We start from the raw sequence: 14,079 nt of genomic DNA on the forward strand, positions 1-14,079 counted from the left end.
AATTCAGATCCTTTTCCTACCTACACACACACAAAGGAAGGCAGAGATCTATAATGCAAATATTTCTGCTGCTGTTGTGTGGCTGAACATCAGTAAGGCATCAGCTGTTTGAGAGCTGGGAGACTGGGTGATGTAAAACATGAAAAGAGACAAGAAAATGTAAAAAAAACCCCAAATATCCAGCCCCCCCCCCCCAAAAAAAGCCCCTACAAACAACTGAGATAAATTCTTCAACTTCTACACTCATCTCAAATTTTGCTGTAGGTGACAATATATTTACTTCTGACTCATTAAGTTTAATTTTATGAGCTCTGTAGGACTGATAAATTCTGTGTACTAGGTAAATAGATCAATATTTTTCAAAATCTGTTTGTTTAAATAATCTTCCTTGACCTGGGATGCAATGCCTTTACCTCGGTCCCAATATGCCCATTTAAAAGGGGAAGGAGTCCTGTAACATGTATGGCGCAGGGGACAGGTATGGTTCTTGCAGTGAGAATATGCTATCACCCCCACATGGGCAACATAACAAGACTCTTTACAAGACGCTGCTCCTTTTCTGCTTCCAGGCATAGACTACAGCTTCAGAGTGCTGTTTGTGCCAAAGCAGCCTGGGCACAGGAAAGAAGAGCTTAGAGTAAGGCAGGTAGTTCTGTCCTCTCTTGCTGAGCTTTCCAGCGCCATGTAAGAATCCCAATGGCCAGCAGTAAAGCATTTTTCTCCCCGTTAGCTTGATCTCTTTCCTTTCTCAGCTAATGGCATTGTCACTCTTCACAGCCCCTCTCAGTGTGTAGAAGAGGGAGAGAAGAGCTGCTGTCAGTGTTGCAAAGCAACTACTGCTTGTTCTTGATGTGGAAAGACGTTTGGCTGAAACAATCTGCAGCCTCAGAGTCTGCAGCCTGCAGGAAGGCTCAGAGCCTGGGGAGACACTGATCATGCGATCTCCTTTTGGGACATTGCATGGTGGGAGTGACTACTGTATCTGAATTTTAGCAGGCAATTTCATGTCATTGAAGCTGTTGGGAATTCAATTGTTGAACTCCATTCACATGAAGATTTTGTCTTAAAAAAATAATACAGTTGTAAGGAATGGGTAGGAGTATGTAAACTGGAGTTGTTCTTACTGCTGTGATAGTTTTGGCAAGAGCAGGAAAATCCAAATTCAGTGACATGCATTTTTCTGTGAGGCCCCTCTGAGTAACAAGTGCTGTCTGGAGTGAGTCCCACAAGAATCTGTGGGAATGCCTTAGAAGCAGGACCCAACGGTCTCATTTTGGCTTTTGAAGAGATGAGCCTACCTGAGATAAACTAGAGACATCGCTATATTGGTTACTTCTCTTTTACATGTAATAGAGGACCTTATGGTATGTACAGATGAATAATTTATTTAGGATTTTCCTTTGGCATGTTTACAGTATGCTTTTGTTAGCTACAGCACTTACTATATGCAGATATGTTTCCATCTAAGGGAATAAAGGCAAGTTTGTGGACTGTAAAAAAATCTTTGGATGGAAGTTGTTCTGTATAATGGAATATATAATAAGAGTTATAATAAGAAAGCAGATATGCACCTTTTTTGATACGGGAGATTTACTATAAAACAATGATCTTTCAGGAAATCAGCATAGTGGAAAATAACTAGTCCATTTGGGTTTCGGGGTGGGGCGCAGGGAAGGGGGACTTGTCATTTGTCTACATATTAGCAGTTATTTCCAAATGACATATATGGAAGAGAAATTAAACAATTGAAAATTGCTTGTTTGTATTTCTCAACATGAGTCATTTTTCAGTAATGTCTTTGGTTATAATTGCTCCATTCAGACCAGCACTGAATATTTTGATCCATTACATGTCTGAATCTGCCTTGATTTCTCCGTTTCTGATGTGTCCCTCTTTGCTTCCCAATTATAGCAATTTTTCACTCTTGAATTATATCATATTTTCGCAGGATCAAAGATGTGTGGCTACAACTATCATTTGATGCTTCAAAGTTTTAGTAAATACTCATAATTTCTCTGTGTAATGAGTATTTCATATTACATTGTGGTTTGCACAGTCTGCATCTTTTAAACAACTGGTGAGCATACGTTATGGCCCACCTTGCTGGAGAGTACTGCGCATAGAAAAAGCTGGTTCTGAGTAACCTCTAACAATTTTTGTCACCATGGAGTAAAGCAAAAGCCCAGAAAAAAAACCACTGAGTTTTACCATTCCACTATGTAATTAAATAGCATGTGAATACTATGCCTCTCACATTCCAATATTTAACATCACTTTGCTTTCTGTACCTTTTATTTTTGATCATATCTTTACTAAAGATGTGAGGTTATTAAAAAAAAAAAAAAAAAAAAAGACCAAAACCACACCCCATATGTACGTAGCTTTTGGTTAAATCCCTGATTACCACACCTCCTTTAGCTTTAGTGGGGTGTGGCATCAATCATCATAAGAATGCTTGGCCTAAGGCTTGTCTCTTTTTGCTTCAGACACCTGAGGGTTAAATGCTTAAATTCAAGTGTGATAGACAAAATAATTTTGCTGCCTTTGTTCTCTCTTTACATGCTGGGTCCCTTTATAAAGGGAGTGACTGGAGCAAATGGGCTTATCTGTAGAGAGTGGTCTCCTCATCCTTGTTTTCTGTTGGGCAGGGAGGGCTGGAGGTTGCAACTTAGGGAAAAAGAGTACTATAGCAAGGAACAAGGAGCCGGGATGTGCAGAAAGCAGGCAGCCAGGTGTCAGTGGTGACAAAAAGAAAAGTTTTCAGAAAGGTTGTCAGCGTTTGTTGCAGTTCAGAAAGCTGCTGACTTCGCTGAAACCAAACCCTGGAAGCAAGGACTGCCTTGCACAGACACAGTGAGCAGGGAGAGATTGGTTTACAAAGCACTTTAATTTCAATTCTGTCTGATCTAGCCTCTCTGAATTAATCATTCCAGTAGTTTATTTTAAAAAGAAAAAATAATTTTTAAAAAGGGTCTTTTGAATTTAGCATCCTTTTGGTTCTTACAAAATTCTCTGTAAGAATGTCTTGGTATGTCCTTTGGGATGCTCTTGCTGCTTTAGGGTCCCATGACAGTTACTGAGTCACTGTAGCTCCTTTTGTAGTCACCAGAGAGAAGCAGGCAACTTCTAGAGCACTTAAGCTCTGCACACTCCTGAGAGGAGAGGAATTGCCCTTTGGCTGAGTCTGTTTCAGCTTCACTCCTCTTGTAGGAGACTTTAGACAAGCCCCACTATTTGGATCTGTGCTTCCCCAGCCATGCTTTCAAACTCAATAGGGAAGATTGCTATGGCAGTCATTTGAATTACAGTGAATTATGCTAAATTATTGTCTTCATTTAGGAACACATGCATAAAATGAATTATGTGCAGTGTGGACATGATAGTACTTGAACTACTGTCTGAACCCTGAATCATATAGAAATGATGGTACAAAAGAGGAATGCGCTGTGAAATGTTTCCCAGTTGGTGAAGAGTTAACAAAAGCAACATGGTTCTGAGCAGGCAGTAATAAAAGCTGTGAAGTACTCACTGTTACAGCAAGCTGCCCTATTTGCTTACGAGATTTTGTGGGTTTTCCAGAGCCCCAGCTCTGTTTGTAGTTGTCAGTAGAAATACTTCTGTTAGCCATTACTGATCCCAAACTTAGGCCCTGCTTTTTCTCCCTGGCCAAGTGAATGGTTTTGCACTCTAAAAGTTTTTTTTTTCGTACAGCTCCTTGTGTATAATAAAATGATGAATTGCACTAAGTTTTCTGTATCAAAATGTTATATCTTCGTAAGCTGCCTCTTGCATTTGCTCAAAGACCTGGGCTCTTTACTAACCAGTGCCTTTCAGTTTTGTAGCTAGGTTAGCTCTGATTTTGTAAAATGATCCTTCCATTTCTTTGATTTAAAAAAAGAAATTACAGCTGTGTTATGCTGCTGCCAGGCTGTGAAGATATATAGTTAAAGCTCCTTCAGAATTTCTCTTGTAAATATTTTATCAGGTGACTTATATCTCAGTTGCTTTACACTGCACTATTCCAAATCATAGCTTGATACCAATTCAGCTGTATACTATTTTGGGGGAGATGTGGACAGGTGATACATTATTTTCTGCATTAGTGAATTCATGGGGCTGTAAATGTATTATATCATAAAATAAAGAAATAATGTGAATTATGGGATGATGCAATATGAAGTTTGCATCAGGAAGAGCTAGCAGTGGAATTCAGCTGGGCTGTGCCCAGTGAACCTTTTGTACAGGACTGTCACCTACTTGACTTTTTTCATTCGGTTAGAGACAAAATGCTACTCCCAATGTTTTAGAACAGATAAAATCCTCCTTTGAGGGCATTACTTCTTTTTTTTTTCTTGTGTATGTAAAGCCTGGTGGTTTCAATTACACTGAGTTTGAACAAAGAGCTTTCAAGGTAGAGCATATTTTGAATACTGGAAATGTGATGGAAAACAGGATTCTTGTACACAGTAATGGTCATAATGTTATGTTTGGATGACTTAATGTGGCCCAAAAGTACAAACGAGCCCTGAAAACTATCATTTAAAATAAGAAATCTCCCTTTTTCGTGTTTCTACAGCTGAAAAGTGGTATTATGAAATGCTGCATTTTTAAAGCCACAAGCTTTTGTATATAGGAGAACACAATATTGATATAGACGTGGCCTTTTCCATTTTGGCCATGGTGTGAGGTAGAGATATCTATGTCCTGACTGAAAGATATGAGGCTGTGAAGGCCGGTATTACTTAAGATGGAGCAGACAAATTTTTCCTCTGGCTGGCTGTCTTTCAGTGCATGCGTGTGACAAAGAAAATAAGTTAAAAGCCAAACTGAAAGTAAAGACATCAGAAGCAACAAACAAACACCCATGGGCCTGTGACTAACACAGCCCTGGAGGTGCTAGATGATGTAAGAGAGCAAAATTATGAATACCACACGGTTTGTGATCACTGAAGCTAAATAAGTCAGGAAAGATGTCTGTTTCAGTGATACATTTCATTCATGCTAAATTTAAAGCAATCAACTCTACCTGAAAGCACAGAGCACTGCTATGGTTTCTTCTGGTTATGGGTTATCTTGTACTGTTGTTAGGAAAAATAGGAGCCATAGTGCACATCTTTCTTCCATTTGAGGTGAAATTAAAACTATGGTGCACGGACAGGACCTGCATATTGAACCACTTGGCCTGTTGAAGAAACTGATTTAGTTCCCTGTAAGTCTTCACAAGGATGTTCAAATATTTGTGGTATGCATTAGGTGCTGTCAGTGGAATGTGCTCTTTGGTGGTAATAGTTGTGAAGACATGTCACACTGTTGGCGGAGAATAGGAGTTAATCTGGTCACAGCTGACCCTGTGTGACAGCCAGGATTGTAAGATGGATGGTCCATCAAGTTCCGTCTTGGAGACAGAAGGCAAAGATAGTGACTCTGGAGATGGCTGTATCAGGTTGATTCTGTTCTAATAGAGAAGATCTCTTTTGAAATATTGAAGATGGAAGGAAACGTGACTTAAAAAGGCCCCAAAATAATTGTGTTCACTTTCCCGAGGAAAGGAAGAATGGTGGAGCAGCAGGGTAAGGATAATGGGCTTTAGGAGAGTATGCTTCACCCAGCTTGCGGAACTGGTAGGTACCTCTGCTTAGGAAAAATAGTGTAAAAATGAAGGAAAGCAGGATAGCTGGCAGTTACTGAAAGACATTCAACACACAATAGCATATTAGCTGATGCAGAGAAAAGATAAAAGCACAGTAAGAGATGAATAAGAATGCATTAGGATTTGCTTGTTTTAATATTTCACAATGCCTTCAAATAGGAGAAACAAAAATGCACAGCTAAGGTACAAGCATTTAAGGATAAGCTCAGAGAGACTAATGTGAAGAGTGGTAAAGACAAGATTATGTTACTAAGACAAGAGAGGAATGAGATACAAGAATGTTTGATATATGTCTTTACAAAGTGAGGAAAAATAATGACCTAGGGAAATACAGACCAGCCTGTTTAACTTTGATACCCACAATGATTCCAGAACAAGTTAATAGAAACCACTGTCAAAATACCCAGAACCCAGTAACGTGATAAGTGGTCAACCTGGATTGGGCCAGAACAAATCACATTAATAAAATCTCTTCTTTTAACAGGATAAGTGGTGTAGCAAGGGGAAAGCAATAGGTGTGTCTTCTGTAAGGATTTTGTATGGTCCCATGTGACATTCTTGTGAGGCAAATGTGGAAGTACAGAAACCTCATATAAACAATAAAGCAGATAACCTCTTCTTCATAAAACTGGACTCACTATTCACTTTTGGACTGGGAGAATCTCAAATGGGCATCTGCTTTTGGTCTGTTTCTGTTCATTAATAACTTGGGTGATGAAACAAAGTCCACATAAAAAGTCGGGTGTGGACACCTAGTTTAATTACAGGCATGTTGGAGAATAGCATCAGATTCACAGTTGTGAATATCAGAGGAATTTTTTTGAGTCACAGGGAAAAAAAAAATCAGTAAACACGTGCAAAGTACTGCTATCCATAGGAAGAAGAAATGGGATATACATGACTAGGCAATGGGACTGCAGAAAGGGATTCTTTGCAAAGTGGAGATTGTTCTGTTCTGTTCGGCTTTTCCCCACTAAGACAAGATTTCCAAAGGAATTCTGACGTAGTTTGGGGCAAAACATGTCACAAACATCAGTGGCAAATTGCAGGCAGTCTAAATTTAGAAAACATGGATGATTTCAAAAGGTTACAGCAACTAAGTTTGTACAGCCTAAAAAAGAGAAAAATGACATGTCATGACAGTAGTCTGACAGAGATGATGTTAAATAGAGAATAATGATAATTTATTATCAAAGACTACTGGAGGGAAGGGCAAAAATAAAGCAGTTTTACTGGAAGCAAAAAAGATTCAAGTTGGATAGTAGGAAAAATGTCTATTAGGCTAGTGAAACATAAAAACAGGCTACTTAGAAAGACTGGAGTCTCCCTCAGTGGGAGATTTTTAGGAGCAGGTTAGACAAATATCTGTCAAGGACCACCTGAAAGTACCAGATCTCTACACAGTGCAAATGCAGTGGACTAAATTATTTCTTGAGGTCCTTTTTACTCCTATGTTTCTGTAGTTTTATGACAACAAAACAGCAACAAATAGGAATCTTTTGTTCTTATAGCAGTCAGTACTAAAGGGATGGTACAGTCAGCTCAGAGGCTGGCAGCGCTGCTGTACTGCATGCTTGGTGGAACAGGTCAGATTATTGATCTATTCTAAGAACAGAAAAAAACAGAGATTAGTGCCTGAGATGCTTTTAGCATTCTTATGTGTGATAACATTAAAGCAAGGTTGGACAATGGGACTTTTTCATAACTATCATTCGTGCATGCCGTAAGTTGTGCATATGTGATGTGCTACCCAGTCATTTATGTCTGTGCAGCCTGTAAAGATAGGGAAGGTAGTAACTGTAGTTGCCCCGCTGTTCGCATCCAAGATACTGAAATAAGATTAAAGCACCTTGACAACTGCAGGATGCAAGCAAATGTTACCTGACAGCTTAGTACAGATGCATAAATCAGGAGCAGCTGGATGATTAAAGGCTGTAATAGGCCTAACAAAAGTGCAACTGATGATTTTCCTAAAAGCAAAGCTGATGCTGAATCCGTATTCAGTGGGCATCAGAATCATGAAGAGCTGAACAGAGAGAAATGTATCAGCTGGGACAGATGAAGAGTGAGTAAGACCTACAAAGAACACCTGCATGACTGTGATGCAATGGCAATTTAAACTGACATTTCATGTGTTAGGAACATGCTATTTTATAAATCTATTGCTCAGGATAGCTTTGCATACTAATAGCTTAATTACAGTAGCACAGGGTTGTGGCAGGTGGGTGGGTAGAGGACTCTATGTCATCCCAGTATAAGTCTTTGCCTTTTGAGTGCCAGAAAATCATAAGGGAGGAGCCCTTCGCTACCACTGTCGAAGAGTCATAAGCACCTCTTCTGATACAGCTATCAGCTGAGGCCATCAGAGCTACAGCCTTTGCAGGCAGGTTCACGTGGATTAAGCCTTCTATCTATTCTTTCCCTTGGTCTGAGTGTGCAAGACTCAGTCTGTTTCCTTAGTCCTTTCCCCCTTTTTCTGCTGTCTGAATATCCAAACTAGGGACTGAATATTTTTAAATCCAAATGTTATGAATCATAGAAAATTATAGCTTGGAAGGGACCTTTGGAAATTATTTGGTCTAGGCCCCTGCTCAAAGGTGGTTAACTTCAATGTTACAGGTTTGCACAGGGTCTTTTCATTCAATTTTTTAATATCTCCAGGGATGGAGATAACACAGACTTGCTGGGTAATCTGTTCCAGTGCTTAACTACTGTCAGTGGGAAAATTGTTCCTTTATGTCCAGTAGGAATCTACTATCTTGCAGTTGGGGATTGTTGCCTTTCATCCTTTGTTGTGTGCCTCTGGGAAGAATCTGTCTGACTTCTCCACCCCCTTTTAGGTAGCCCAAAGGGTTCAGTTTACCCCCTTTTAGTTGCTTGTGTTTGAGGTAGTATTTGCGTTCTATCAGTGCAGGCACTGAAAATACTGCTGGTAAAGAAAATACCTGTAAATCACAAGGGAACAATAGAAGAAGTGACAAACATTAAACTGATGAAAAGTGCTCAGGTACAAAGTTATCAGGATGACATTTGTAAATAACATCCTGGTGGGAGGATCACTAATATCTTCCCTTACCATGTCTCATAGGCTGGACATTTATAAGAGTCTCTCTCTTTAAATTAAGTTTATTCAAAGCTTAAAAGAGGATTTCTATCCTTTGTTGGGAAAATGCAGCCTTTGGAGACTTCCTAAAAACAGTTCAGACTGAAGGGCTTTGGTTTTGCATGTGTTTCACATACAAGAGCATGTGGTATCTGCGAACCAAACTGAGAAAGTCCATTCAGTTTACATCTTCTACTACTTGAGCTGCCAAACCTGAGCTAACAGATGCCACCACCACTTCTCCCATACCCAGTTTTTGTCCTGGGATTACTAGTTGTTTAAAACAGGTATTGTAAAGCTGATACAAACAACAAGAAATGCGTCTGTGCATGGAAGAGAGAATGTGTGTGTGTGTGTGTTTTGGAGTGTGGGAGAGAGCAATAGAATTATTACTCTCTCCTCCCAGAAGAGCCCATATCTCATGACAGGTTGAAGGACATTTACATTTGGTGAGTTACTTTGACCTTTAAGGTAGGAAGCAGCCCTGTGGCACAGCTCAGATAGACATATAGCTTCTACTGATGTCTGTGTCCCGAGTTCTCCATGCGTTTCTTGTTTTCTGCTTATAGTGCCCTTCATCAAGGTATTCTGAGGAGATTTTGTCAAATGATGTGGAGTAATGACACAGACTGATTAGCTATTTGGCCATGTGAGTTCACAATGCTTGAAATGAAATAATAGCTACTAGCATCTCTCTCCTATAGATGCTTCACTGGAAACTAGAAAGATCTTTTTAAAAAATTATCTCTGTTGTCTTCGTGATTTCTTGTCATCCAAGCATTACAGTTAGCTTAACTCAAACATAGAAACTTTGGTAAGAGGCTACACAGGGTTTTTTTGCTGTGGACAGCATGCTATGAAGAAGCAGCAGAGATCATAATTATAAGCTGCAATATTTAACAACGCCCCAGGAAACTTCCAGTCCAGCAGTACCGCTAAATAATGTTTATCCCATAATCTCTCATTGAAGGACTGTATGAATTAAAGAAATGTGATTTTTTAATTTTATTTTTTTTTAACGGTTTAGGGGTTTTTTCCCCTTTAAGTTTTTATGTCATGAACTAGATCCTGATCAACATCCCCAAGGATAATTTATCTCCTGTCTACTCCAATTCCCAAGCAAGCATGGTCCAGCACTGCATCAGGCACGACTATCGTAGTTTTCTGTAACTTCTTCTTTTGAGAGGGAAGAGAAGAGCATGACTCATTACGAGAGGGACTTTTTGAGGTGTTTATGATAAGCTTGCATTGAACACACATGCAATTTAATAGTCTGACTCAGGAGAAAGAATCACTGTTTGAACTTTAGTTATGTGCATGGTTATAGGGATATGCAGCAGCTTCGCCTGCAAAAAAAAGACAGTAAAGTAGGAAATGAGACCAGATGCAACGTTTTACCTATGAAGACTTGTTTAGCCTGTAGAAAAATAGAACAAGGTTAATACTAACCGGTGTCATTGTTGTCGTCATCATTCCCCCCTCCTGCCCCACGCAGCTCAGAGCGCACACATACAGTGTCTGCCATAATCTCCTTTTCTAATTGTAGTTGTATTCCAATAATCCCTTTTCTTCCTTATAGCTGCTTGCATTCTAATATGTAGGCTTTTCTCCCCTCTTCCTCCTGTGGTGGTGGTCTCAAAAAAATACAAATCGTCTAATGTAAGTAAAAGTACAAATCTTTGAGACAGAAAAATTGCCCTTTGCATGAAAGAACCTGTGTTTATGACATCCTCAGCTGAACTCTGCCTAGCTCTGAACTCTTCCATGGTGGTGCAGGTGGCTTTCTGCTTCTTCAAGACTTGCTCACCTGACCTTTTACATACCCAGGTTCAGTTTTGGTTTGGTCTAAAATAATCACAGTTTTCTTATCTTACTTGCCTGATATTTTAGGTGTTTTATCTTATAATACAGATACTTATCTCATAATGGGGATTTATATCTTATGAGAGGGGTAGAAAAATAAAATAAAGTGACATGTTTAAGAAAGTAAAAATTGGCATTGCTGACCCAGGCAAATAAACTCAGTCTTGGCTTTACAGCCTAAACATGGAAGAAAGTGATTTCTGAGGTATAGTTTCTTCCTTCTCCCACCTACAAAAAGAATATATTCCCTTCTGGGTTAATTTTCTTTACCTTGAACAGAAAGACTAGCAGATATCCAGCTCTGTAAAGAAAACAAAAGAAGATCCATCTATAAGAAGCAAAATTGTAATACTAGATAATGAAGAAAAAGAGTTTGAAGAATATTGTACGTGTAATTTATTTCACAATTGGTTTGTCACTTGTCAGACAGTTTCAGTGCCCTGAAATGCAAGTGCATTAAATTAACCAGAATTGTCATCATTCATTTGCTTTGATTAAACATGTTAGTGATGTGGCAAAGTTAAAGCAATAGAGACTCTGGAAAGATAATGTAATTTTTTAAAAAAATAAGTAACTAGAAAAAGTCAGTGGAGAAGGCAGACCAGCATGGCTAAAGACAGTAAATGAAATCCTGCTTGGGAATCTGACCCTGATCCAGCAAAGCGCTTAATCTCATCATTGAAGCATATGAGTTCTTCCCTCTCTAAGCATGCATATTGTCCCACTGAAGTAAGGGTGAGGTTAAGTGAGTTCCAAGATTGTTGCCATCGAGCTCAGCATCTATGAGACCAGAGCCTTCATTGACCTGATGGGGGACATATCTTGCAACAAGACTTATGTATTGAATGGTATTTGTGTAGGCATTCATGTGGTACAAGTTCAGTGCAACCCTGGGGTTCCAGTGGTAATCAGAAAACTATTGTTGTGTTTGGGTGCAAAGGGCTATAAAATGTTTTATACTGTAAGGTGCAAGTCTTTTTGTAATTGCAGCACAGAAAAAAATGTAGAGGTATAGAAGAACAGATTAAAAAATCATATAAAAAAGTATCTATCTGATGTCTGGAGTTCTGCAATTGAAAGGTTTTATTGATAAATTATGGTCTCAATTTGAATAGATTTCAAAATCTGTAGTCAAAAGGAATTTACTGTTCTGCACTACATTGGTAAAATGTCTTATGTGGGTATTTATTTTCATACAAAAAGCTACTGGATGATACAGTATAAAACTTACCATTTGTTTCACTGTTCTATTGGAAGCAGCTACTCCTTTACAGAGCCGATGGCTCTTCAATCAATGAGTATTGTTAGGTGGATTATGTATAGTTTAAGGGCTTAAGTACCAATTTCATCTTTGCAGGTGCGTAACTGCTACAGGCTTAGTCACTAAAGTTACCTTGTTGCTTCTTCCTGCGGAAAAATTTTAAGTGATAAAAACGAACATATGAAATATTGCAGGTCTAAACTAATCTGCAGGTAATGTGTGCTCACTAATCTTTTTAGAGAGCAAGGCCAAACCTCTGCTTCCCATGTATACAGGACAGGACAGGGGTTTGCAGGAGTCTAACTCCTTAGACCTTAGACAGGAGAAAGGATTGTCCAGAGTAGATTGTGGCTCTGCATCTGGAACAAGAAGCTGACAGGGTTGATGCTACAAGGGCTATAATTAGTCTTACACCCATGGCCCACTTTGTTTGTGTGGGAGATGAGACCTTTCCGTGGTGGTTTCATTATCTTCCATAATGCCCATCCCTTGGTGTTTAACACCCTTATACACTAGGAATTAAGTGCTGCTTGGCAAAGAGGGCAGCTTTTCCCTTGGAAGATTTTCTTCTTGGGGGAATTTCTCTGCCACCTGTCTTCTGATGCCTTAAACCCATTTTATGTTGTATGTAGCTTTTGTACCTGAGAATTAATGCTGCAATAATTTGCATTGCTGGTGAGTTGCACATGACGAATGTAAGAAGCAATTAGCATGCCCCACAGAACATGCCTTCACAGCAAATTTATTGCACTATAAGCTGCTTCTGTTCCATGAAAAGCAATCATGTATATAGGAAAACAGAGATAGACTGCTGTACTTGTGTTGGGGCAAGAAGAATTAAATGCAGAAAGCAGTGAAAAAAATTGGCACAAGTTTCTGTGTATGTTGTTTGTATAAATGGTAGACATAAGGACAAATTTGTGGTTTGCCAGTTTAGGAGCTCATTTGGCTACAAATACGAAAACTACTGAAAACTAAAACCAGGTGGCTACTCCAACACTTCTTAATTCCTTTTTATATTCCCCTGATGTTTTGCAGCTATGCAATGGTGGATCTGTGACCGATCTTGTGAAAGGATTTCTGAAGAGAGGCGAAAGGATGAATGAACTTATAATTGCTTACATTTTACGTGAAGCTCTGATGGTAAGATAAGGTCTCAGTGAAAGGACAGTCAATATTCACCTCATATTTTTTTCTTTGAATAAAGTCATGTCCCCGCTAACACAGCTCACTGTCTTGTATTATAGCAGTGTGTAATGAAATCAAGGTAATGTGTAATTCAGACATATCTTTTTGAACAAGCAAGGTAAAGAAAAATTCATCTGTTTGTTTCATTATTAAGAGAATTAAAATTGATTTCTGACCATTGATTAATTTCCTTAGTAAATACAGTTCTGCATCAAAATCGCTTTTCTTTGAGAAATAGCAGAAATACACCCAAAATACTGTTCAGTTTCTTATGTCTGGATCCCAGATATTTTTATAGCAAAATGATCAACAGATCTAGTGAATTCAAACACCGCTACAAGAATATTTTTTTTTTCAGCTAATCAGGATCACATGTCTTTATTTTTCATTTTCCTTGAAACAGAATTTGATTTTCTGCAGTGGAATTTAGGCCTTAGCAGTTTTCTTTGAGTTTGTACTCTAAAGGTATAGTATATAATTTAGATTTATAGTGCTTTTTTTTTCTGCTTTTATCTGAAAATTTCTATTTGACATGAAGTGGGACAACTAAAAAATATCTATTCTTCATGGTGTGCCAAGTGTTTTTCCAGTGAGAATGACACTTCTGTGGTTTTGAGTTTTAAACTGTTTTAAGTTTTGTCATACTTTTCTACCTTTTTGTTTCTGCAAATGTGATACAAAGGACAGAGCTGTAAGTAAAATGTTCATGTTTACATGTCACCTTCCAGGGACTTCAGCATTTGCATGAAAACAAAACTATCCACCGTGATATTAAGGGAAATAATATCCTTCTGACCACTGAAGGAGGAGTCAAGCTTGTGGATTTTGGTATGTTATGTTTACTTATATATACAACCAATGTTGCACATCTGAAGTATGGAAAATAAAATAAACAAATCAGAAAAGATTAATTATATTAATTTTTTGTTAAGTTTTTGGGTTCTTCATTAAAAATCACTTGGATAATCAAAGTTACTTTTTAACTTGATTGCTAGAAATAAAATAGTCACAGAC

General features: G+C 38.5%; 1 protein-coding gene across 9 annotated transcripts in view; it reads left to right on the plus strand.

The window, feature by feature from the left end:
• MYO3A (myosin IIIA) overlaps positions 1–14,079 on the plus strand; it is a 146,014-nt gene that overhangs the window by 43,921 nt on the left and 88,014 nt on the right. For all 9 annotated transcript variants that reach the window (XR_007505795.1, XM_049798246.1, XM_049798245.1 and 6 more), the window contains exons 4-5: positions 12,916–13,020; positions 13,794–13,893. Coding sequence is in view for 8 of the 9 variants with exons in the window: in XM_049798246.1 (XP_049654203.1) it covers positions 12,916–13,020; positions 13,794–13,893 (205 nt within the window). In the remaining variant the exon portion in view is untranslated. The remainder of the gene's footprint in view (positions 1–12,915; positions 13,021–13,793; positions 13,894–14,079) is intronic.

Source organism: Accipiter gentilis, chromosome 4 (genome assembly GCF_929443795.1).
Source record: "Accipiter gentilis chromosome 4, bAccGen1.1, whole genome shotgun sequence".
Lineage (NCBI taxonomy): Eukaryota > Metazoa > Chordata > Aves > Accipitriformes > Accipitridae > Astur > Astur gentilis.